This window comes from Triturus cristatus, chromosome 6 (genome assembly GCF_964204655.1).
Source record: "Triturus cristatus chromosome 6, aTriCri1.1, whole genome shotgun sequence".
NCBI lineage: Eukaryota > Metazoa > Chordata > Amphibia > Caudata > Salamandridae > Triturus > Triturus cristatus.
This window is the reverse complement of record NC_140589.1, coordinates 1,004,403,837-1,004,428,572: the sequence shown is the minus strand read 5'-3', so window position 1 is coordinate 1,004,428,572 and position 24,736 is coordinate 1,004,403,837. Positions and strand designations below refer to the sequence as shown.

The following is a 24,736-nucleotide window of genomic DNA, read 5'->3' as shown; positions in this document are numbered from 1 at the left end:
TCTCCTGTTAGATGGGGTCACCAGCTCGCTTATTCTTAATGCCCCAAAAACACCTAGTGTAAAGGCCGCCCTGAATAATGTAACCTCTGATGTGTTCAAGCAAATTTCTGGCAGGACCCTAACCAGGCATGCCACGGTGCTAAAGTCAATTGGCCGGCTTTATTCTTCCCTTTTCCCTTCCAGGTGCCGCCATCCCGTAACCTCTGATGCATTCAAGCTAATTTCTGGTAGGACCCTAACCAGGCAAGCCACAGTGCTAAAGTCAATGGGCCGCCTCTATTCTTCCCTTTTCCCTTCCAGGTGCCGCCATCCCTTCAGCACTGTTTTGAGGTAGTGCAAAGTTGTTACCTAGTGGAGAGCTTGGAGAAGTGGGCTATGGCTACCATGTGTGCTTGTGCCTATGATCTAGTTTTATTTTGAAAAAAAGTAAATTTTATGAATTCTTCTGCAGCCCCTGCTCCGTGGGTCCTCGGACTACTCCATCCTAGTCACCCTCTGAAATGTCCTTTTATATGTGGTGTATCTTAGTGCTGACTTGTGTGCCAGGGTGTGCTCTACCAACTAGGACTGGTCACATCTGCCAGGGCCTAGAACTCCTCTGGGAAAGGGGACATAGCTTTCTCCACAGTGGGGGACAGCTGCCTGAAATTTTTCATCTGGAATCGAGAGAGTGTATCCGCATGAGCATTACTGACCCCTGGGACAAGCCTCGCACCCACTTCCAGATTGTCTGCTAACTGTAGCTTCACCAAACGCATTAACAGCCTCAACACCAGCGGACACCTGGAGGTCCTGGTGTTTATTGTATGTACCACGGCCTGTTTGTCTGACCATAGGGTGAGTTCATGTTGCACAGGCTTGCTCGCCAAATTGTCAGTGCCATTATTATGGGAAACAGCTCCAGGAAGGATATGTTCTTGGTCACCCGTGGTGATGCCCATTCTTTTGGCCACCTCCTTGCACACCACTTGTCTCCCAGTATTGCTTCAAAACTCAGGCCGTCTCCGGCATCTGTATACAATGCTATCTGTCTGTCTGAGATCTAGCATTCCCTCCATATGAGCACCCCATTAAAATCTCTATGGAAGGTAAGCCAGGTCCTCAGATCTTGTTCCGCCCCTGCGCTTAGCCCGGAGAGGTGGTGCTTCTTGCGCAGCCCCCTAATCAGCTGTGTGAGGCGCCTTGAAAATACTCTCCCTGCTAGGATCACTTTTCCTATCAGTTTCTGGAGTTCTCCCAACATGGCCTTCTCCTTCCCCACTAGATGCTTAATCTTATCTCTGATATCCTGAACTTTCTCCTCTGGGATGCATGATGTGCCAGCAACAGAGGCTAGCACTATCCCCAGAAACACCATCCTGGTTGCCTTTGTCCTGTCAGCGGCCAGTGGCACCTTTAAGCTGGCCCTCAGTTGCTGGAAAGCGCTTAGCATTCTTCCCCTTTGGTTATCCAACAAATAGGAAGTCATCCAAGTGTGTGTTTTGTGTGTAGCGTCCACTCCAAGAAGGTACTGATTGTTCAAAATAGGCACAGGATATGGAATACTCCATGGATAGAGCTTTATCAAAATGTGTCTCCTCTCAAATAGGAAACCCAACAGGTGGTAGCTCTCGGGGTGCACTGGGAGGAGCCTAAAGGCGGATTCAATGTCCGCCTTTGTCACCAAGGCCCCCGTCCTGCTGCTCGCACTAAGTCAATGGCATCATCCACTGATGCATAGCCACCTTTGCAGTCCTCAGATTTGATCCCATCATTGACTGACTCTCCCTCTGGGAAGGATACGTGGTGTATTAGTCTGTATTGACCTTGCTCCTTCTTGGGTACCACCTCTAAGGGGGAAATCACTAGGTCTGGAGGATGCCCTGCACAGAAGGGGCCCTCCACCCTGCCCAGCTCTATCCCTTTTAGAATCTTTTTGTGCACTATCTCCAGGTGTTGGAGTGCTGATCAAAGGTTTTTGACTTCCCCTGTCCTGATGGGCCCTGTCACTGGAATTCTGAAACCTTTCTCAAAGCCGTCACATAACAAGTGTGTGTCTTTCTTATTGTCGTATTGGTTAGCTAGCTGTCTTAGCCTATGTGTATTTATGGAGGAATTAACTAGCTGAAAGCCGCCCATGCATTTGGCATTCTAGCATCCTCAGGGCTACTTCTTTCTCGCCTTCTTTTTCTTGTCTCTATTTCTGTCGGCTCTACCTTTCTTGCAGTCAACTGCTGGGTTCCCCCCCACAGGTGGAGCACACATGCCTGAATTTAGAAGCTGGGCCTCAGGTGCATTCATCCCTGTCATACTTGAAACATATTGCTGAGGATCCTTTCGCTGGTGGCCTCCTCTCCAACTTGATAAGTGTTTCTGTTTAAAGAAGGACTTCTGTTTTTCTTGATGCCGCTTGAAGTGGCCCTTTTGAAAGGACTGCTCGGGCACTTAGGTGCCCTGGGGGTGAATTTTTGAATCCTACATGGCCTTGCCATTGGCCGCTGGGATTTGCGCCTTTTGCACCTGTTTTGGCACAGTTTTTTCCCTACAACCCCCTTTCGTCTGCTTTGGAGGTGGGGTGCCATTTCCTGGTTATTATCCAAGAGGGACACACATTTCTGGGCCTTCGCGAATTTACAATGCCAGCCCCATAAGCCCTCTTTGTGTGCGGGCCTCTAGTATAAGAGGGCAAACATTAAAGGTTTGGAGGCTGCAGCTGCCGGGGGATGGACTGGCTCAACCACTGGCTGCCATGAGGTCTGTGGGAACCACGACTCTGCCACACAGAGGCAGGGAAGCCTGTGTGTTATGGTGGCTGGGCTGGTAAAGACACAACTGGAAGCCCCTTCTGTGACCACGAAAGGAGCAAAAGGTAGACTTGGGTTGGCGAGGGCCATCGAAAGGCCCAAGGACTTGGCTGTAGCCCTCCTGTCCTTGACGCATTCCAGTGCTGAGTCCGCCTTGACACCAAAGAGACAGGAGCCATCAAAGGGCATTTCCAAAATCGATGCTTGGGCATCCCCTGAAAAGCTGGTTGTTCTCAGCCAGGAGTGGCGGCCTAAGGCCACCATCGAGGAAACAGCTCTGCCTAGCAAGTCAGTGGTATTTAGTCCACATCTGATCCTAAACTTAGCTGTATCTCTCCCATCAGCGACATCTTAGGAAAGTATGTTCTGGGCCTCCTCCGGAACCATGGGCAGAACCTGTGCCACTGAATCCCATAAAGCATGGGAGTAAGGGGCAAAAGATATGCAGTCTTCATGGACTGCAGTGCCAGGCTGGTGGAAGAAAACATCTTCTTGCCTAAGTTGTCCAGCCTGTTGGATTCCCTATCCCACTGAGGGTAGGCTAAGGTCTAGAACGTTGGCCATCCTGCTCACCACCATTACAAATGACGCTCCAGCCATAGCCATGGAAAGGGGAGAAAGCACATAAGTATCTAAAGAAGAGTCAAGTCCACTGACCTTGGCCAAGTCCTCACACCAGTCCACGTTGGTATCTAAAGGCTGGGCGTCTTCAGGGTCCAGCATCCCCTCCTAATCCTCTGAGTTCTAGCCTACAGGAATCGGGCTCAGGCTTCAGCCTAGAAGCCAAGGATCCAGTTGGCGTAAGACAACGCACCTCCGGCTCTGTGTCACAGTCGGGGATCGGAATGGGGATGGCGCCACCAGAGTGTGCCTGGAGAGCTGGCATTGGGACAGGCGTCGAGGAAGGTTGAGGTGGTACAACGCTGCCAGTCCAGATCCATCCGTGGATCCAAGGGGACCGACTGGTGCTGTGGCGGAGATGCCGACATGGAAGCAGTAGGGGTCCCTCCCAAATCAGTGGGGCCCAAAGGCATGCCAACAGGAATGGGCCGCTCATGTATGAGGCCCAGGGCCTCATAAAATTCTTGAAGTTGCACGGGGTCACTCCGGCTCCCGGAAACTCAGAGAGGTGCGGAGCCGGACTATGGGCAGGTTCAACCATGGAGCCAGGCCTCGAATGACAATGCTCCCTCATCTCGTCTGAAGACCACAACAGGTGGGTCGAAGTCGAACACTTTGAATGCGACAAGGATCTTGGACATTGAGACCGATCCTGGGACCTTCCTCTCAACTGGGAGCAAGACCTTCGGACGGCAAGAACCTTGAGGGCTGCTCCCTCAAGGCTTTGTGGCACATGGTGCGGTAATCGGCGCAGGTCTTCACGTTGCAGTTGCGCTTCAGAATCTAGAGGCAAACAAGATGCGGGTCCGTCACCAATATCTGCTGATGACAGGCGCCACAGTGCTTGAGGCCGGCCTTCTTAGAGACATCCCTGCCACATTAGAAGAAGAAAACTCAACAAGCATTTGCAATGCAATAGGTCTTGCGTTTGCAAGAGTTTAAGTTATTAGCATTGTAAATAACTATGACTTTTATTTATGTTTTAAAAACGAAAACATAAATAAAAGGCATTGTCATCTACAATGCCAAAACCTCAAATTCGCGCAACTGCGAGACCTATTGCATTGCAAACGATTGTTTTTCTAATTCAGCCCAACAGTCAATATATCAATACATATTGAAACTTAATTTCTCCAAAAACTAATGAATGTTTTTATGTGGGCCGACTAGTCATCCTACTGTGAAAATAGCTTTTGGGTGGTAGTCAATGTAAGGACATGATAACTTTAAATGTTTACATGTCTAAATACCATGCACCCTGCCTTTTAGATTACAATGCCTACATAGGGATGACTTTATATTTAAAAGGGAAGGTTTCTCCTGTCAAAAGGGTCATTTTGACAAATCAGGCTGCACTTTTAAAACTGCAACAACCCGTGGTAAGCCGGGAGTCTTATCTGCCTTGTAACACCAGTGGATGGCACAGCAGGACTCTAGTCCATAGGTGAAATGTAAGTTTCTGTGCCATGGGCGTATTTTGGGACACCATATACTATGGCCTTATAGGAACGTTAAATATGCCAATTTCAACACGTTTTAGGGGCCAGACCACACACACATGGGCATCGGGTGTCTCAGTGCAGAGAGTAAAAAAAACAGCTGCATCTGTCCATAAAAAAATGGGGGTGACCACGCAAAACAAATCACTTTCTCACAGTTAGGATTGCATCAAATTCACACGGTTAAATGGGGAACAGATAACGTGCAATGCCAGCCAACCTAGATTAATGACACCATGATAGTCTATTTAGTCTCAAGTGCAGTGTTATCTGTTTTACTACAATTGGCATTAATAAATGCAGGAGTATCTAACTTCCAATACATGCAGCGTGTTGGAAATTGATTACCAAGGTTTCCAACTTCACTTAGGGTTCTAATGTCATTTAGTTGCATTTTTCATTGTTGTAGACAATAATGTAGATGAAGGTTATTAATATGCGTAAATCTACTGGGGCTGACTAGCCATAAACTAAATCTATCTAATGTAAAAGTTGGCTTAAGCCCCCATCTTAAATATCTAAAAAGGTAAAGCAGCTTTGTATCAAACGTTTTCTGAATGCAGATGTTTCATAAACACATGCTAACCACTCATATCCTCCTGTATACATCTTGTGCTCAGTGCCAGAGAAGAGCAATAGGGTTCTCTCTGCGGGACAATTGCAGACACCCAAGCCCACCCGTGCCACATCGTTCTGAAAAATTCGACGCGTTGAGGTGCATAGCATTAATCCTTTCAATGACACGCATCTATGAGCAGAAAGTGGGATCTTTAGCATCTTTTGCTGCCTTGCTCCGGGACGGACATATTAAAGAGTCAATCCCACAAAACACAGAAGGAATCAAAACAGTAGTACCTGCTGCGCCGTTCACCTTCCGTCTGCTCCTCTCAACGACATCAAGACCAGAGGCAGCTCAAACAGCACCGTGGTCTACCCATGTGAAGGGGACCGCAGCTTCTGTATTGACTGTGGCCCCTCTCTGCCGATCTCAGCATCCGAACACAGGTACAGGGTAGACTTCCGGCGAAGACAGCCACCCGGCCTGATTATGCCTCAGGAATGTGTCGCTTCCTGTAGCTCAGAACTCCTGCCCTGATAGCAGCGAAGGCTGTGATTGGTTGAGAGTGAAAGTGTGCTTGCGCCCAGCCGCTTTTCTCGCTAGATTTGCCGCAGTATGCCCTTACAGCGTTGAAGATGGGGTACTGGGACACCGAGGACGGGACAGAATGTTTGCAGAAGACATGGATCCCCATCAAGCTTTGGGCTTCCATTGGTGAGGACATGGTTCTGCCAGAATCCTCCAAACTCAAAATAGTGGGGGTTGTGTGATTTTGGGAGTGGGTGGTAGATGTGGCTCCCGTTTGGATGAGGGGAAGTGCGGTACATCGGTGACATTCAGGGGCGGGCAGAGCTGATGGAGAACTTCATTGGATAAATTGTTATGCCAACAGGGGTGGTGAGCGCCAAGTGAAATTTACAGCTATAACAAGGGGCGGCAGGGAGAGAGCAAGCAGTAGGTGTGATCACGCCGTGCGGGTGCACAACTCATGTTATCCGAGTTGTGCTAATGCCGCTGTACAGCTCATGGTGTCCCACCTCCTGCTCGTGCGAGCGAGCAGGAGGTGGGACACCATGAGCTGTACACGTGCACATCTCCTGTCCTGCGAGTTGTGGTAACGCTGCCATATGCGTTCACAGCTGATGTCTGTGAAGCGCGTGCACCTATCCTGTCTCGCATCGCTAAGCAAGTCGGCAACAATAGATCTCGCCTACGCGAACAGCGCATGGTACTGCACCGCTAGGCGAGACCTAAAAAAGATTTAGACAAAAGTAAAAACAAAAAAAAAATTGCCTGGGGGTAGATCTGTGCTGATTGGCACGAAAAGAAAATAACTTATGTCAGCCTGCTGGGATGAGGCCTATATAGGCATAATGAATGTCACTTCCGATGCAGACAAAGCCATGCATAGCCAAACAGCGCCACCTACTGGCACACAGGGGTACTGCTAAAAAAAATCCCAAATTCAGTCTAATGCCTGGGGGTTATTCTAAGGTAAAGAATCTGCGGCTAGAAGGTCTTTATCAGATACGAAGTGCAAGTAGAGTGGGTGGACAAGGTGGATGAGGATGTAAGAATAGGCATCTGTAAGTAATAAAATAATTAGTTGGGGGAAATCCACCTCCAATATTAATCACTTTCCTTCTCAGGGAGACCCACTAAAGTCTCTATATTAACCTATAGTTAACCCTCTGGGAGCTTGGCACAAAGCAGTCAGGCTTACGTTGTAGATGAAGTATTTATGCAGTACTCAAACAGCAATAATGTGACAACACAACACAAGAAAAATCCCAAAGTAATTTAGAAAAATAGAAAATACTTTTTGAAAAAATGGCAATACGTAGGACCAAAGATATGAATTTTGAAAGTCTTAATTAAAAGTAGGGCCAAAGAGTACAAAGCATCCATTATGGTTTTCTGTGCACTGTAGACAGGGTCAAAGTCAAACATTTCAGCAGAATGTAATTGATCGCCGTTTGGTTACAGTGACCTGGTTAGTCCTGGTCGGAGGTTTACCTTCTGACTTAGAAACGTTTTTGGAGAAAAAGTGCTTATCGACGTATGATCGTCAGTGTAAGCTTGATCTGAAGGAGAGCTCGATAACAGTAGGGAGCTGATGAGCAGAGTCTCGGGGCAGTCATCAATGAAGGTGGGAAAGCTCAGAGCAAGCAAAGTCTGAAGTCACATGAGCCTTAAGCACCATCTCCTTGTCACCTAGGGACACTGCATAACTTCTGCAAACGCTCCAAAACTAACTGGGGCAACGTCCCCCCGAGCTATACTGGTCATTCCCAGAGTAGGCCCACCAGGGGGTGGCTGCTTCCTGTAGGAACAGATGACATTTCACTTTCTCTGCACATACTGGTAACATTCATGGCACTTGGGTTGGAAATAACCAGGGAAATTCTTCCCATTAAAACTCCCCTTTGTCTGTTCAGAATTGGGCTGGAATTCCTTCCCCTGAAAAACCTTGTGGGGGCTTTTAGAGAACTCCTTTTGGGTTTCCCTGTTTTCTCCTTTCTTCTGTTGGAGGGTACACTGGACACAATTCTCAGGTTCCTCCCCAGGTACCTTCTTTAACACTCTGGTACTCACTGAGAGGTCAGCCCCCTTTGCAAGCTCTGTTGCTACAGTGAGTTTTGAACAGATCAGGTCTTGGAGCAGCTCTGCAAAGCAATTACTGAACAAGTGCTCTGTCATGAGGAGATTGTACATCCCATCATAGTCCCTCACATTGCAGCCCTTCATCAAACCATCTAGTGCCTTACTGGCTTAATCTGCCAAATCCACCCTGGGCTGGTGAGACATATGGCTCTCACTAGACGTCTCTGGGGTCAGACCAAACTTGACAACAAGGCCTTTTTTCATAGGAAGGTACATCATTCTGTCAGTTTTATCTACAGCCAGTAAGAGATCTCTCCCATTGCCCGGTATATGCTTCTGTAAACTAAATTTTATGCAGTAGCCGTGCTGAAGTACTGCTAATACCCACTAGTCTGATATGATTTCCTGCCAGCATGGAAGGAAAGCTTGGAGCCTTCCCAGACAGGTTTTGTGTGATCGGGGAGAGTTGAGCGGAGTTACTGCTTGGAGGATGATGCCCCTTTGCCAGAGCCTAATTTGCCCCTACCCCTGTTACTGTTGTTCCTGTAGGCCCCTCTGGAGTAGCCCCGTGATGAGGTGCCTGTTGCTGTCTATGATAAGAAGGGAGAGTGATCTTGGGATGTTATTTTGCTACCTGCCTATACTGATGCCTGCAAAAGGAGCTCCCTAGGGGTGGATGATTGAAGGGCATTCATAGCCTTGGCAGTGTCTCTTTTTCCAGCATCTGGTCAACCTGTGGGTCAAAGAGGTGTTCGCCGTTGAAGGGTGTGTTGTTCAGATGCTGTTGCATCTTTGGTTTAAAACTGAAGACACAGTCAGGCGTGCCATCTTACTACGATGCTATTGTTATCCCCTCGGGCCGCAGTGTCAGAGGCATCCAGGGAGCAACAAATGGTGGCGTTGGAGATGGTCTTCTCATCTGCCCCCAATTCTTCCCCCTTTCTCTATACTCCTTGGTAGATCATTAAGGAGGTCCTACATCTCATCCCAACGTGCCATGTCATATCGGGAGAACAGGCCAACGGAGTGGGAAGGTCACCAGGGCATGACTGCTTGCACCGCCACCCTTTTCCCTGGTGCATTATTGCTCTCCTTGTTTGGATGGGTAGCATCTCTTGTGGCCAAGGCGTTTGCATGCTTACATGCAGCGTGGACCATGAGGAGTCAGGAGGTATGCTACCACGTATGTAATGTGGGTCACTGGCAGAGGGCTTATATTTTTTGTCCGTCTGGGTGTTTTCATCCTTGCTTTCACAGGCTCTTTGAAGGTGTCTGTGGTGGTTTTGAGCATACTCATGAGCAAAGGGAGATACTGTACTGTGCACTGGATTTTGGACAGTGTCTCCACCAGGAAGTTATCATCCTCCTGGAGGACAGGCATTTCCACTTTGTGATATGTGACTGCTCTCTTTGTCACATAGGGGTCTGGGATAGCACTAGTTGTCCCATGGTTCATTAACAGACACCGGATAATAACGTGCATCATAGGGTTTGGAACGATGAGGTGGGCTGCCTTCCCTAAAAAAGGAATGGAGTGAGCCTTCTAGTGAGTACCCAAAAGGGGACATGTTTGTTTGCAGTGGAAGCAGTGACTCTGGAGAGTGAGGTGGTGGAGGTGCAAATGAGAGGGCTGGTGTCCCTCTTGTTGCGTTTCTTTTGCCTGGGAGCTGAAGGAGGTTCCAGAGCAATTTACTCCTTGAAAGTAAGCTTTCTCTTTCTTGGTAAAGTCTCTGTAGGCTTTGAAGGCAGCTTGGTGGACATATTTCCCGTGTCAGGATGAATGAACAAGTGTTTCTGTTGTGCATCCAGATCCTTCTGTAGCCGCTGATGGATGGGTTGTCCCGACTCTTGGATTTGGCTGTGGAAGGTGTTTTCGGCACCAACTGTGTTCTCAAACATAAAAGAGTTCTCTACGTCGAGACAGGTTTGGGTGCCAACGGCAGTCTTGGTACCAATGTGGGTTTTGGTGTCTACTTGAAGGGAACTCTCGGATTTGAGGGCAACCCTGTGTTGTGTAGTATGTTCGGGTTCAATGATCAAGCAGGATCACTGCCCAGAGGAGGATGCGTTGTCAACATCAAAGGTTTTGGTCTGTGAGGACAATGGCATCAAGGAGATGGTGGCCTGGCTGGCTGTTTTTTGGGGCAAATATATCGAAGCCTCACCCCCTTTGCAGGTGGTTCTCTGCCTCAACTGCAGGCCATTGTGCGGCCTAATATGTTTTTCTGCACCGACTATACCCAACACTGGCTTCTTCGTCCATGGCTGGGAGGCATCAGGTGCCTGTTCTTCTTCTTCAGAGTCAGAGGAGAAGAACATTTCCGGGATGGGTGATGATTGGAGGGGTTGTGCCTCCAAGGGGCTGGCTTCTTCCTCTGCCTCAACCCCCTTTTCTTTGAAGAAATAGGCAGTGTTGTTGGATTCCTGCCGCTGCATTCTCTGATGTTCCCACCTCCTTTCATGTCGGTACCAAAGGGTCTTTTTAACTCAGAAGGTGAAGTAAGCCTTGCATGCGGTGTTGTCATGGTCAGGGTAGAAGCAGAGATTGTACACCTCATGGCAATCAGTCCACAGCAATTTGGAGGGATATTTGGGACACTACTAGAAGGGCCACCTATCTATTATTCACATGCATTCTTCACAGGGAAGTATTAAAGTCAATGGCACAAAGCCCATTAGAGGGCCCAAGGCCCTCGCGACAAAGCGTCAATCGTACATCGGTGCCCCAGGACAGTATCTGGAAGTCAAAGCAAAGTCGAAGAACTGTAAAACAAATGACTGAGCCCAAAAAAAGGGCTGCAAGTCGGCAAACACTGAGCCCTGTCGGTACACGCCCGAATTCAATGGCAGAAAATAACAATGTAACATGGAGTCGACACCCATGCACATAACCAGCTAAGGAAGGAGTCGCTATACCTCATGACTCGAAAGACTTCTCCAAAGAGAAACAACTCGCAAACAGCTGAGCCTAAAACTAGATGGCAGGGGTATACAGAACAGCATATACTACAAACATTGTTCTGATTGGTACACAAATTATACACTTGAAACATAGAAGGTTCATCCCAAATAAAGTGACATTTTTCAATTATAATATCAAAAGAAAACTTGTTTCCTTCATACTGCAGAGATTACCACGTTTAGGAAATAATAAGAAATATTCTAAGACAAAGTAAAAGTTGCCACTGGGAGAGTGCTTGGCTGTAGTCTGGTCTAACTAAAGTGTTATATTTATTTCATTTGGCAGGACAGGCCAACATAAATTACAAACGGTAAATGACGTTTACCCCAAAACTTTTTAAACGCAGGGAATCACAACGCGGTAATTACAACGACCGCGTTGTGATTCCACATACCATTACTCCACAAGTTGGAACAACGACTTGCGGAGGTGTTGGATTTAGAATCCAACACCTTCCCTAGTGTCCGCACAGACTGGAGTTGGAATGGTAAGTTATACTATTCCAACATCCAGCGCCCCCCCTCCACAAGTCGTTGTTCCGACTTGCGGAGTAATGGTATGCGGAATCACAACGCGGTCATTGTAACGACCGCGTTGTGATTCCCTGCGGGATAAAAGGCTGCGGAATAACGTAATATATTAATTACAAACAGGGTGGGTCAAAGGTTGAGAGTACTGCGCTTATTTGGAGACTGCCATGGGCATAACTCTACAGACCACACTCTGGAGAAAGCAACTGGAGGCAGCCATGAATTTGTAATGTACATGGGTGACACCAAAACAGGAAGGATTTAGTCATAAAAGTATTAAATGCTTGTCTCACTGTTTGCTTGTGCCACAGGCGTACACATTACCAAACATACATAACATACCTATTCATATTTTAACCTACTATGATCTGACAGCTTCGGCTGACTGTTCATATGGAACAGCACGGTCCCGTACATACCAGTACATGAAGAATAAGGGCCTGGTATCGAGAGGTGAGCTGTGTGGCTTGGCTGCCCAGTCTGCTGCTGCTGTGGCTCTCCTCCAGTATATGCTGGGCCAGCAATCCAACCTCCTCCACTTCATCTTTGTAGATTGCTACCTCCTCGTGCCATTTCTAAAGAGGTGAAAAAAACCTACACCATTACATCAGTCTCAGCAGCATGAATGGTTTACACGTCTAGATTGAGATCATTCTTTATGCCAATAGCTATCTTCTTCATGGTTAACACCAGAAATGTGTAATTAATTATATTTTTCACAAATAAAAATGCTGTAACAACCAAGAAATCTAAAAGATCATCACTGTAGCTTACTTTCAGAGGATGAGAACTCAGTTGAGGGGTCCAAGAGTTATAAAATATAATTGTAAAATATAATTGTAATGCAGTCATTGCAGCGTGATACTCACTTTTACTACACCTTACGTGCTAATCACCTTCTAATCTCAGCACCTGTAGAGATATTTCCCAATCCTGAAATCAGTCAATGAAAATGCAGATTGGAGTTAAAATAAATTCAGAGTCTGCTCCAAAATTCTCCTATGCCGATGGGACACACTGGTAGAGATGTTTTGTCAAAACAGTGATTGCCCACCTTTCTGTTCTTTTTGTTCTGCAAATGAAGATTTGTTGGAATGCCATGTACTAAACTGTCTTTTCCACCCTTCCTTCCAATTTTGGAATTTCCTTGTCTGACTGTCCCTCCTTCACCCACAGCCACATCAAATCCCCAAGTCCTTAAATATTTACACTATGAGGAGGTTGACCATCGCATAGTGGTTGTGAACTGAAATATCGGTGTCCACATTCTGCCCCTCTCCTCATGGAAAAGGATTTCAATATTGTCCTCCATGTTATAGTGATTATTTTCAAGCTATACCTTGGTACAAAGTTAGCATATTAAGACTTCTACTTTTTAAACTTTCTATGCCCAAGCCATTGAGTACTACAGTTTATGTTGACCAAAGTTGTAATTTGGGAATGGTCCAAATAATTGGTACTTCTCTGCTCCAAGTTAGAAAATAATTGCAGACTACATCCCAGTGCAAGATTCCCATATCATGTCTCTGACTATGTGCCTGCCTGAATCAACTACTTCTAAAGCATTTGACACTGCAAATCACTTCATACTGTCTGCCGACATGGGAGTAAGAAAGAAGGCCACAGACTAGAGATATAGACTAAGATGTTCCTATCACATTTCTGTTATTAGCCCAATTGGCTCTCCTATGGAATTACTCAAAGCCCCTAAGCAGTCCCTCCCCTTTTTAATACCCACCTCAGCCCGGTAACATTTCATATGTGTACAATTGGACTCATCTGCTACACCTGCAGCAAAAACACTCTACTCATGCTTGTAACTGAAATAACGCCTTTCAGAACACAATATTTCACTTGGAATGCCTTCTGTGTACAACAGTGGAGTGAAAAGGTACTTGACCTCCTAGCTGAAATGCCCTAAAATATACTTGAACTTGTCTGCAAACAAGAAAAGTTGCCAGGGTAAGAATCAAATGTGTCTGCATAAAAAGTAAAAAAAGCTAACTAGAAGTAGCAAAAAGAGCTAACTAGAATTAGAGAGCCACTGCAAGCGGCTGATGGGCAAGACCCACTTCCCCACCCACACTTTGCATGCCCCCTTTACAGGCAGCACCTACAGTGGCCAAAAGCTAACAAAAATGCATGTGCCATAATATTCTGGCCTACCTTCCCTGCTTCTTTACGACACCCACAGTACCAAAGTTGACCCATTTCAATGTATCACGTTTCATTCAGTAAAGCGGTTACAATTCACTGCATATCACCACCCCCTGTATGAACTTTCTTCTCATCTCTATCTGTATAGAATAAGGTGCCAAATTTAAAGGTGATTATAATAATGCCCAAACTGCAGATTGAGAATAGCACAATCTCTAAACTTGATGTTCCTGTCTGTGTATTTTGACCGCTAGCTCGCCTATTCTAGAAAACTCTTGATTTTACTATAGTCCTTTCTTTATTCAGCAAAGACCTCTACTCTTGGCGAGTTAGGAAAACCAAATATATTTATATATCTGTATGCATATCATTACTCACACCTCATGTAAATGATACAATACTCTTAAACAAACTAATCAATTATTGCACACACTAGAGACCAGTTGTTCACATTCTGCTCATTCTCACAAAACCTATTTGTGAAGCTAATGAAGAAAGCCTAGCTCCAATTCCAAAGACTGATACACAGGGCTGAATCTGGATCTCTCCTTCCCTCCTTCTTGACAGTGACAAATAAGAGAGAAGACAGACTCCACCTAGCGGACAAATTAAAAACCCAGAGAGGTTTTGGTTGTCCATGTATCAGCATCGTTAACAATCGATTAATGTAAGAAACTGACTATATACATACTGCACCAAAGTGAGGTACAGTGTGTATAGAGTCCAAGGGTCTCCAGAGGTTTGGCAGAGGTAAAATTTAGATAGAACCTTACTCTCTAAAGTGGTAGCTTGGTCGAGCAGTAAGGCAGGATCAGAGGACAGTGTAAAGCATTTGATGTAGCCACTCAGTCAGCAAATGAATTCACACACTCAAAAACTAAACTATAGGCCAATTGTTTTAGTATAAAAAATATACTGTTGTTTTATTTCTAGAACCAAGCAAACCTGGTACAAGTAAGCATAAAAACACTTTTCAGTAGTAAACTACTTATATGAACACAGTTCAAAATTGCAGTGTAACTTGTACTGGTTTTGGTTACAGTTTTAAGTAAGCAGTTTGCAACACATTTCAGGTATAGTACATTCGAATAAATGGGCTTTTTAAGTAAAATGCAGTTAATTACTTTTCAGATTGCTTTTACTAACACAGGGCTGGATCCTAGATTCAGCCCTGGGACATTTCCTGAAAACAGGTGAGTAAATGCGTTTTAGTTAGAGGAACGATTTTTAAAGAATATTATTGCATTTCAAAAGTTGACACTTAACAACTTTTTCACATAGAATCACCAATTGTATCCTATGGGAGGAAATTCACTTAGCAGGTAAGTTATGTTAATGATACTTTTTCTTACTAAGTGCTGGATACCTAGATTCAGCACTGGGACATTTCCTGAAAACAGTTGAGAAAATGCGTTTTGGTTATTCGGCTGATTTTGAAGGAATATTTGTAGTTTTCAAAAGTAGACATCCAAAACTTTTTGGGAGAAAAAGTGTCAATGTTATTCTAGGAGGAAAAAGAGGTTATCGGTTTCCAGGAAAGGTAATCAGTCTTTGAAGTTAGGGTCCTGGGGTTAGACTCAGGGGTCTCCCAGGGTCAGTGATGCTCTGTTGTTGCACCCTTAGCAGCACTCGGGCGGCCGGGTGCAGAGTGTTGAGGCCCAATGTTATCCTATGGAGGATAGGGGGCTCTGGTTGGTGGCTGCTGGCAAGCAGGCCACGGGGTTGTGGGAGCAAAGCTCCTAGGGTTAAGCTCAGGGCACGTTGGGGACTAAGTTAGCACAAAAGGGGCACCCTCAGCGGCACTAGGGCGGCCGGGTGCAGGGTGCTGTTTTGACGTCGGGTGCCCTGTTGATTTCAAGGGAGATTCTCCGGGACAAAGAAATACTGCAGGCTCGGGGACGAGGATCTTCCAGGAGTGACCACCACTTCGAGGGGTAAATTGGGATGTTGAGGGTTGGTTAGGCACCGCTGGGTTTGGCACACAAGACCGTGGGGCGTCAGGTGCAGGGGTGCCTTGGGACGTCGGATTTTCTTACCCGCTCTGGTCGCGGTAGGGGGGGTCCTCTGGATTGAGGCTGCAGGCGTCGTCAGGAGGCTTGAGGCAGGTCAGGGGTCACCGGATCTCAGGTCAGGATTGCCAGGGGGACCTCCTCGTGGTGATTTTCCACTCAAGCTCGGGCTGGGCTTGGCAGGTCCAGAGTGGGCTGGGTTTGTGGTTTTTGGCTGGCACCAGAAGCTGCAGTTCAAACACGTCCGGTGTTCACAGGAGAAACAGCTTGGAAAGTGAATGCAGGCAGGTCCTCAGGGGTTTTTGAGGTTGCCGGCCACTGGACACGCCGGGGTTTTGCAGGAGCAGGTTCGAGGGAGACAGGCCTGTAGGGCTTAGGCCAAATCAGTGGGCGTCGTCCTCTTGTTAGTTCTGCACGGCTTCTCGTCCTTCTTCTTCTTCTTCTTCTTCTTTTCTTGTGGTTTCTGGATCTGAGGAAGGAAGGTTCAGAGTGCCCCTAAATACTAAATTTAGGGGCTTTACAGGTAGGTTAAGGGCAGGGACCAATGGGTCCCTTCCCTGGGGTACACCACCTATTTTGCCACTCTCCAGTGGGAGGGGGGCAACAGCCTGTCCCTGGTTGGTGGGTACCCCCATCCTCAAGATGTCGGGGCCTCGAGGTTGTGCTTCACCTCGCCTCCCCCACCCTAGGGGTGGAGTTGGCAGAGGTGGGCACACCTCTCTTCCTCAGTTCGTTTTTCCCGCTGGGTCTCCCACCCAAAGTGGGGGGTAGAACCAGTGGGGACCAGTTGCTGAAAAGCAGCAAATGGTCTGGAGAGGCTCATAAAGGTGGTATGCCTTTGAAGCTTCTCCATCGTGAACCCTGCCCATCCTGGAGGAGGAGGCTTGGCACCTTGTCCCAGGATGTGCATTGTTTCAGGCCCCCAAGAGCAGCAAGCTCTCGACCCATGGGTCCAGAAACATGTCTGGTGGTGGCAGCCTAGGCAGCCACTCAGTCAGGTCAATAGGAGTTGGCCGAGTTTCAGGGGGCATCTGTAAGATGTCCTCTGTCGTGCATTTTACATTAAATCCCACACTGGCATCAGTGTGGGTTTAATGTGCTGAGAAGTTTGATACCAAACTTCTCAGTCTTCAGTGTAGCCATTATGGTGCTGAGGAGTTCGTAATGGCAAACTTCCAGCACCATATACTCTTAATGGGAACACTGCACTTACAGGACCCAGGAATGGACTTGGGCACTGTAGGGGTACAGGGCTCATGCACCTGTACCCTCACCACTGGCATCGGGCACTCAGCTAGAGGGGTGACTGATGTATGCCAGGGCAGTGGTTTGTGGGCATGGCACACAGGGATGTGTGCCATGTCGACTCTTTGTTTTGTTCTGCACTAAGACGCTCAGCCTGCAAAGGCAGTGTGTGTGTGTCAGGGTACAGGGCCTCTAAGGGTGGCACAAAAAGTGCAGAAGCCCTTAGGGGCCTTCTCTGGTCACACTGCCCTGGGTACCTATGGTACCATTTACCAGGGACTGACATGTGGCCAGAGATGCCAATTGGGTTTAGGCTTCTTTTTTTAAAATTTTTTTTTTAGATTTTTTATTTTGATGCCAGTACAATAAAAAAGAAGAAGAAATTACATAAGTATTTACCAGATGGCACCCCTCCCCCACCCCACAAAAGAAGCAGAAAACTTGCGTAAAATCGCGAGAAAAGAAAAACACAGAAAATAGTAGACGAAAAAAGAAGAGAAAAGAAAAAAAAAGAAAAAGAAAAAAGAAAAAAACAGAGACATTATCATGACTGTACAAGCCAAAGACTCATTTTTTCCCAAAGCTCTATTCCCTTCTTGCGACCCCTTCTTCCTTTCTTTGCATATATGGCGATTTCTAAGTAGTATATGGCAATGAAGCGGGCTAGCCATTGTGAGAACGAATGGGGCTCCGGATCTAGCCAGGAGGAAGCCACACAGAGCCTCCAAACAGCCATAGCAATAAAGATTAAGCCATCCCTTTTCAGGAGGGAGGACTCGGTCTGTGTTCCTAGCAAGATAATAGTAGGATTAAGAGTTAAGGGCTGAGCAGTAACTTCCCTTAAGAATTCCTGTATTCTGTTTAAAGTAATGTGAAGTTTTAAACATGTGGCGAAGATATGAATAGAATTGGCCCCATATTCCGCACATCTTGGACAAAGGGTACCTTGACCGGAGCCCCACTTAGCAATCTTGCTAGGAGTAAGATATAGAAAGAAAATGGTTTTAAAATCTTGCGACTGCAATTTAGCTGATATTAGAATATTCTGTGGGAGAGATAGTGAGTTAAAAAAAGTAGTGTTAGAAGTATCAATTTTGCTGGACCATTTATCGGCTATATTCTGTAGGTCGTCTGGGGACTGTTTATTTATTGTGTTATATAGTAGGCCAATTCGTGGCGGGACTGGCTTGCGCATGATGTTCACAATGTCAATTTCCCTGAAGCCAGAAGACCCGCCTGCCTTCCTAGACAGAAAATCGGATACACAGTAATATTTAAAAGCATCTTCATCTTTAAGTTTGAACCTGATCAATAGTTCCGAAAAAGGGACCACCCCTTCATAGGTAACACCAGGTCTCCTAATTTCAGTATACCCGCCTTATGCCACTCTGAGAAGTAGTCCCTGCCGAATATGGCAGGTAGGTTAGGGTTGTTTAATGTAGGAGTATAAAAGTTAAATCTACCGATCCCAAACATTTTACGGATACTACGAAAGGTTTTAAAAGAATTTAGTAGTGTCTTAAACCTCACCCTTTTGTAGTAAGTGGTCTCCCGAAGTAGACAACCCCAAGTCTGTTCTCCCAACAATAGCTGAAAGGGCGTGGGGAGGCCCGTAATCTGAGAAGGTGGAGTCTCTTTTAGCAGTTCTGTACTGTATTGTAGAACCGAGGCCCAGTAATAGAGTGTGATATTAGGAAAGGACCAACCCCCACGCTCCTTTGGGAGACAGAGCTGCCTTAGTGCCCTCCTGGGTTGGGAGTAGGCCCAGATAAACTGTGTGAAAATTTGTTGGAATTTTAACAAATTAGATTTGCTAAACTCCAGAGGTATTGTACGGAAAAAATATAAGAGTTTGGGAAAATATGTCATTTTTATGACATTGCATCTGCCTACAAGGGTTAAATGCAAATTATTAATTTGTTTCAGGGCCTTTTTTGTATGTAAAGCCAAAGGGGCTAAGTTATCAGAGACAATTTCGTCTAAGTTTGATGAAATAGAAACTCCCAGGTATTTGGCCTTAGAGACAACTCGAAAGTCTGTCCATAAAACTTAGCTGTTTATTATTATTTGGGTTTTGTTTTGATTCAGAGCATAGCCAGAAAGCCTCCCAAATTTTGTCGCCTCACTTTCAAGAGCTGCTATGGAATTAGAAGGGTCAGGTGAAATGATGGCCAGGTCATCGGCATAAGCCATGATCTTGATGCGGCTTTCTTGGAGGTTGGCTGGAAGGATCTCGCTGTTCCTCTCTATTTGTTTGATAAAGGGGTCAAGGTAGAGGGCAAACAGTAATGGGGAGCATGGGCAGCCTTGCCTGGTGCCTCGGGAGATCTTAAATTGTCCGGTTAATTGTCCGTTGACCGAGACACAGGCTGTTGGTTTAACATAGAGAGCTTGTACTGCCTGCGTGAGCCTAGGTCCAAATCCCATTCTCTTTATTACTGCCCACAGATATTGCCAGGAGACCCGGTCAAAGGCCTTCTCAGCATCCAAAAGTGTGAGGGACATCGGGTCTCCGGAGGCCTGTGCGGCGTCGAATATGGTAATAGCCCTTCTAACGTGTTCTGTTGTCCCTTTTGTCGGGATAAACCCGTGCTGCCACTCTGAGACCAACGATTCAACCACAGAGGAGATTCTAATAGCTATTATTTTGGAGAAAATTTTTGAGTCACAATTGATGAGTGTTATTGGTCGATATGAGCTCATTTCTATAGGAGGTTTATCCTTCTTTAGCAAGATGGCTATTCTGGCCATGGACCAGGATGCAGGTGGTGAAGTTCCATTAAATGTAGAGATTATTACTTCTGTGAAGATAGACTTGATCTGAGGAGCAAAGAACTTGTAAAATTCGACTGGGATGCCATCTAGCCCAGTGGCTTTCCCGTCGGGCAAGCTGTTAAGGGCCTCCAAAATCTCATCCCATGTGGGAGTTGTATCTAGTCTATTCATGTCTTCTAAAGGAAGAGATTTGATATTAACCTCACTAAGATAATTGGTGGTCTCAAGGGCAATTAAGTCCCTAGGGCCACGGATCTCTTCAGTATAAAGCTTGGAGTAGAAATCCTGAAAGCCATTTCGAATATGGTCTGAGTTGTTAGTCTCAACCCCTGATGTTAGTTTGATCGTGCGAATCTCGTTATAGGAGACCTGTTGCCTAGTCCTGACAGCCAAATAGTGCCCAATGTTGTCACTACACTCATAATTTCTCTCCCGAGTGCTTGCCCATTTTGAGGCAACCTTTTCTGCAAAAATTGCCCCAATTTCGGCTCTGGCCAGCACTACCTCCTTCTGAGCTAGTTCGATGTTTTGTCCGGTCTGAATGTGGTTGGTTAGCTGAGTTTCAGCCACACTAAGCTTTCCTTGTAGATTGTTTAGCACCGCTTTCTCTTTTTTGTTTTTGCGTATTGAGAAACACAGAGTTTCCCCCCTGACCCCAGCTTTTAGTGTTTCCCAAACTATCATAAGAGGGGCTGAGCCAACATTAAATTCTAGGAATTCCTCTATCCACCTTTGCATATGTGTTTTGTACAGCTGATCCTGAAGTAGAGCTTTTTCAAAGGTCCAAGTAGAAACCGCTTTGGCTTTCCCTAGACCTGTGATATTGATGATAAGGGGATTATGATCGGACATAAAGCGTGGGGCCAATTCAATGGTGCAGTTATTAATAATCGAGGATGAGAGAAAAAAATAATCTAGTCTCACAAGAGTGTGGTGCGGGGCGGAATAATAAGTGTATCCTGGCAAGGAGGGGTTTAAGCTTGCCCAGCAGTCTCTAAGACCATGTACCTGGGCTAGGTCGATCAGTGCCTGATATACCTGAGGTTTCCTGCCCCTATATTTCCAGTGGCTAACACTGTCCCAATTTGAGGGTGGATGTAGGTTCAGGTCGCCACAAAGAACAATAGGGGTGGGCCAGTGTGCCAGCTCCCTGGAGACCAAATTTATAACTCCTGGGTCATCTAAGTTGCTCCCGTAAATTGAGCACAGGGTAAAGGGTGGGTTATTTGCAACATGGCACTCAGTGATCACCCATCTGCCTAAGGGGTCAGCCTTGGCCCTAGGTGAGAGCATAGAGAGTTTTTTTTCCGCCAAGATACCCACTCCCTTATTTTTTGAACCCTGCGTAGTGGCCCCTAGAACTTGAAAGCCCATTGAGTCTAGTAAGTGTCTCTGGGAGCCCTCGATGTGGGTTTCCTGGATACAGTTAATGTCCCTCCCCAGAGAGCGAAGTCCCAGCACAACGTTCTGTCTTTTGGATCGATCGTTTAACCCACAAATATTAACCGAGACAATTCTCAGAGGATTTAGCATGTCCATTTCTTCAAAAAGAAAAACAAGAAAAAAACAAAGAAAAAAATGCCAGCAAGTGATAAAGACCCTTTAGTTTCCTGATGTTCCTGATGTCCTAGCTTATGCCATGGCAAGTACATCTTAGGTGTGCATATATAAATACAATAGGAATTACAAAAACCCATCATGAATTTATCTGTGTAAAACTTCTCCCTTGCTGTGCCTTTCCCATCCCCCCCCCGCCCCCCCCCCTTCTTTGAGCGATCAGGCGATGCCTGAATGATGGAAATCCGCTTGAGCTCTGGCTGCTGGTCACGCCGGACTGTCGAGTTGGAGGTGAGCGAGATGGAACAGAGCTGAGCTCGGACTGCTCGGCTGCTCACGCCGGACGCGTAACGCTCGGCTAGCTGCCCTGCGCAATCGCTCGTGATGCCAGTACGCTGTGCTTTTGGCTTTCTCTGTGTTTTCGGCTCCGCAACGCTTCTATCAAACCCGCTACCCTTGGAAAAGAGACTCTTGCTGGGGACCTCATCTTGGCCATCGTGCAGCCGGCTTTTCCTTACCCGGTGTAAGAGGCAGGCTAGGAAAGCACTTGTCGTGCTATTTACACCTGGAGATCTGACCGGGAGCTCTTCTGCCTTTACGACCTCTGCTGTTGCTGCCGGAGCTGTCACCCAAGACCCCCTGACCGCTCTTCAAAGAGACTCCTGCGAGGCAGATCCACTGAAACCCAGCAGGGTTACCATGAATACACGTGGGGGTCGGAGAGGCTCCAAACAAAAGACTTCTGCTTTTACACCGGACCCTAAAGATATAAGGGCTTCAAAAGATGCCGCCGTCACTGCTACCGAGGGAGCTACAAAACCAAAAAACGAGGTCAGTGGGGATAAGAAACTGCAGGGAAAACAGGGGGGCAAAATAGGGGGCGGCGTAATCTCTCGAGACAAAAATGCTGAGACCCCCTTCCCCCCCCCGCTAAGATTTTTTTGGGACTTAAAAAAACATTTTAAACCCCAACATGAAACCTCTATCCTCCCTTGCCACCCTGCCAGCAGATAACGCAGAGCCTGGGACACCCCAAACAGGGAATGAAGCCGACCCCGCTGCCCTAATTACTATGCTTGAAAACGATTTGACAGCAACTAAGGAGCCCCCAGGGATTCAGGATGGGCTCTTTCCTGTTCAAGCGCCGTCACTACCTCTCATAGACAATAGACTATCTTTGTCGCAGCTCTTTCAAAAGTTAGAGCAACCCGGAAACACACTCAACAAAGACAACCCGGAGGTTTCCCGGCCTATCACTGACCCTGACCTCGGAGCAGGGGTTTACAAGGTAATCCAAAACTTGTCGGTACCCCCTGGCTCCCAGACACCTTGGACTCCTGAAGCAGGGGTGGAAGATTTCTACTCTGTATCACACAGTACTCCAAACTCCTCTAATGAAGATGTCTCTGGAGAAGTCAGCGAAGAGGACAGTGAGACCCCACTCCAAACCACAGGCACAGTGCAGCGCCAGAAAAAACCCGCCAGCAAAAACAGGCGTCGTAGTCATCTAAAATGGGACTACTCTGACTCTCAAGTATCATATCCCCTAGATGAAGATGACCTAAACCCTAATCAGTGGGGCAGCTCCAAGAGCCTACATGATGAAACGGCCGAACCCTCTTTAGCTTCTATCCTTGCTTCCATTAAGGAGTTCCATGAAGAAGTTCGGGCGGACAATCGAATCGCCAAGAATGCTGCCAAAAAACTGCAGGGAGGGCTGAGGCGTCTGAGCAAAACCTGTGTAGACATTAGCGAGCGGGTTTCCATGGCAGAAACACGAATTGATCATCTGGAAACTGATGTGGTAATCACCAAAGAACAGGGAGCCTCTAATACCGCCTGCTTGATAGACCTGATGACAAAGGTGGAGGACCAGGAAAATCGTCAGCGTCGGAACAATCTCCGCCTTCTTGGAATTCCGGAGGGGAAGGAGGGTGATGACCCCCGGCGCTTTATAGTCCAACTATTAAAAGACTCCTTTCCAGATCATACAGGCTGGGATTGGGACTACGAAGTACAAAGGGCACACCGATTCCCCTTCTACCAAAAGCGGCAACATAGCGGTGCTAACACGCCAGGGGGACAGCCCAGAGTGTTCCTCGTTTACTTTGGGAACTTTCGTCTTAGGCAGATGATTTATGACCAGGCCCGCTTTAATTCCAAGAAGGGAGCAAATGGTGTAACATTTTTTGCCAAACCAGACTTTTGCCACCAGACTGTTGAACGAAGATGGCGTATGAGGCAATTAATTCCCCCTTTTCAACAGCTGGGGGCAGAAGTGTTTCTTATGGTCCCCTCGAGGCTCAAAGTAACATCAAATGGATACACTAAGGTTTTTCTCTCGGAGATCAAGGCAGGGGAGTATCTGGAGGAACTGAAAGGCAAAAACAAATGACACTTGCTCAACAGGGGTCAAGAACGAAGCTAGATTTAAAAAATAACTTCTATTTCATCCGCTATTTCACCATATTTTTCACTATATGGGATCGTTTTTCTATCTTTTATCACTTCACCTCATTATGTCACTATAGAAGATAGCCAAGATAACAGGGCTTGTGGCCGATCTTATTAGACTAGAGTTGTGGGTTTAGGCTTCAATGCAGTTTTAGGGAAGGAACACAGGCCCTGGGTACCTGATTGGCAGGAGCCCAGGTCACACTCAGTCAAAGAACATCAGCAATTCAGCAAAAAGTGGGGGCATACCATGCAAGAAAGAGGGCCCTTTCTCACAATTAAATAAGAGTAAATGAAGACCAATGTATGGAAAAAGGCTTGATTGTGTTTTCATTCGGAATGTCTATTTCTCAAAGTAAACATTTTCCTATAATTCTCTCCTCTACACTGTAGTCCACTCTTTTGTCCACTCTTTTGTTAATCCTACCATCTGGTTATTATCCATAATCCTATCTTCAGGCCATTACTGCTCTCTCAGGGTCAGTCATGTGGGACATAATAGTTGTGTGGTACACACACCCTACTCATATTTCTCAAACATTTTGTGACCACCCGACTTAACCAGAGTTAAGCAGAATGAGGAGGAGAAAAAAGAGAAGACACTTTAGGACTCAATGCGACACCCAGATTTGAAGCATATACTCCTAGGCATTCAGAACTAGTTCCCCAGTCTAAGCACACAATGGGTGTAAAGATCACATCACAAATCAAGAAAATGTAACGTTTTAATATATGTTTGGGTTGTGTTAAAGAGTGTCACTTTTTTCAAGAATGTTCTGAAATGTCTGAGACCAATGTCACGCAGGCGCAACAGCAAATGCAGTGCTCTTGTTGTACTAATACATTACACTAGCCCACCTCACTTACCGGTGAACTGACCTCAGTGTTAGGTGTAGCAAAAGGCTCTGCAATGTCATGGTTATGCATCTTTTGAACTATACAAACACCAAATGTGTATGCTGTCCATTCTCAAAGTCAATC

General features: G+C 46.5%; 1 protein-coding gene across 1 annotated transcript in view; it reads right to left on the bottom strand.

The window, feature by feature from the left end:
- SYNE1 (spectrin repeat containing nuclear envelope protein 1) overlaps positions 1–24,736 on the bottom strand; it is a 1,959,630-nt gene that overhangs the window by 921,875 nt on the left and 1,013,019 nt on the right. The window contains exon 66 of the mRNA XM_085611789.1: positions 11,978–12,133. Within this exon, the coding sequence (XP_085467915.1) occupies positions 11,978–12,133 (156 nt within the window). The remainder of the gene's footprint in view (positions 1–11,977; positions 12,134–24,736) is intronic.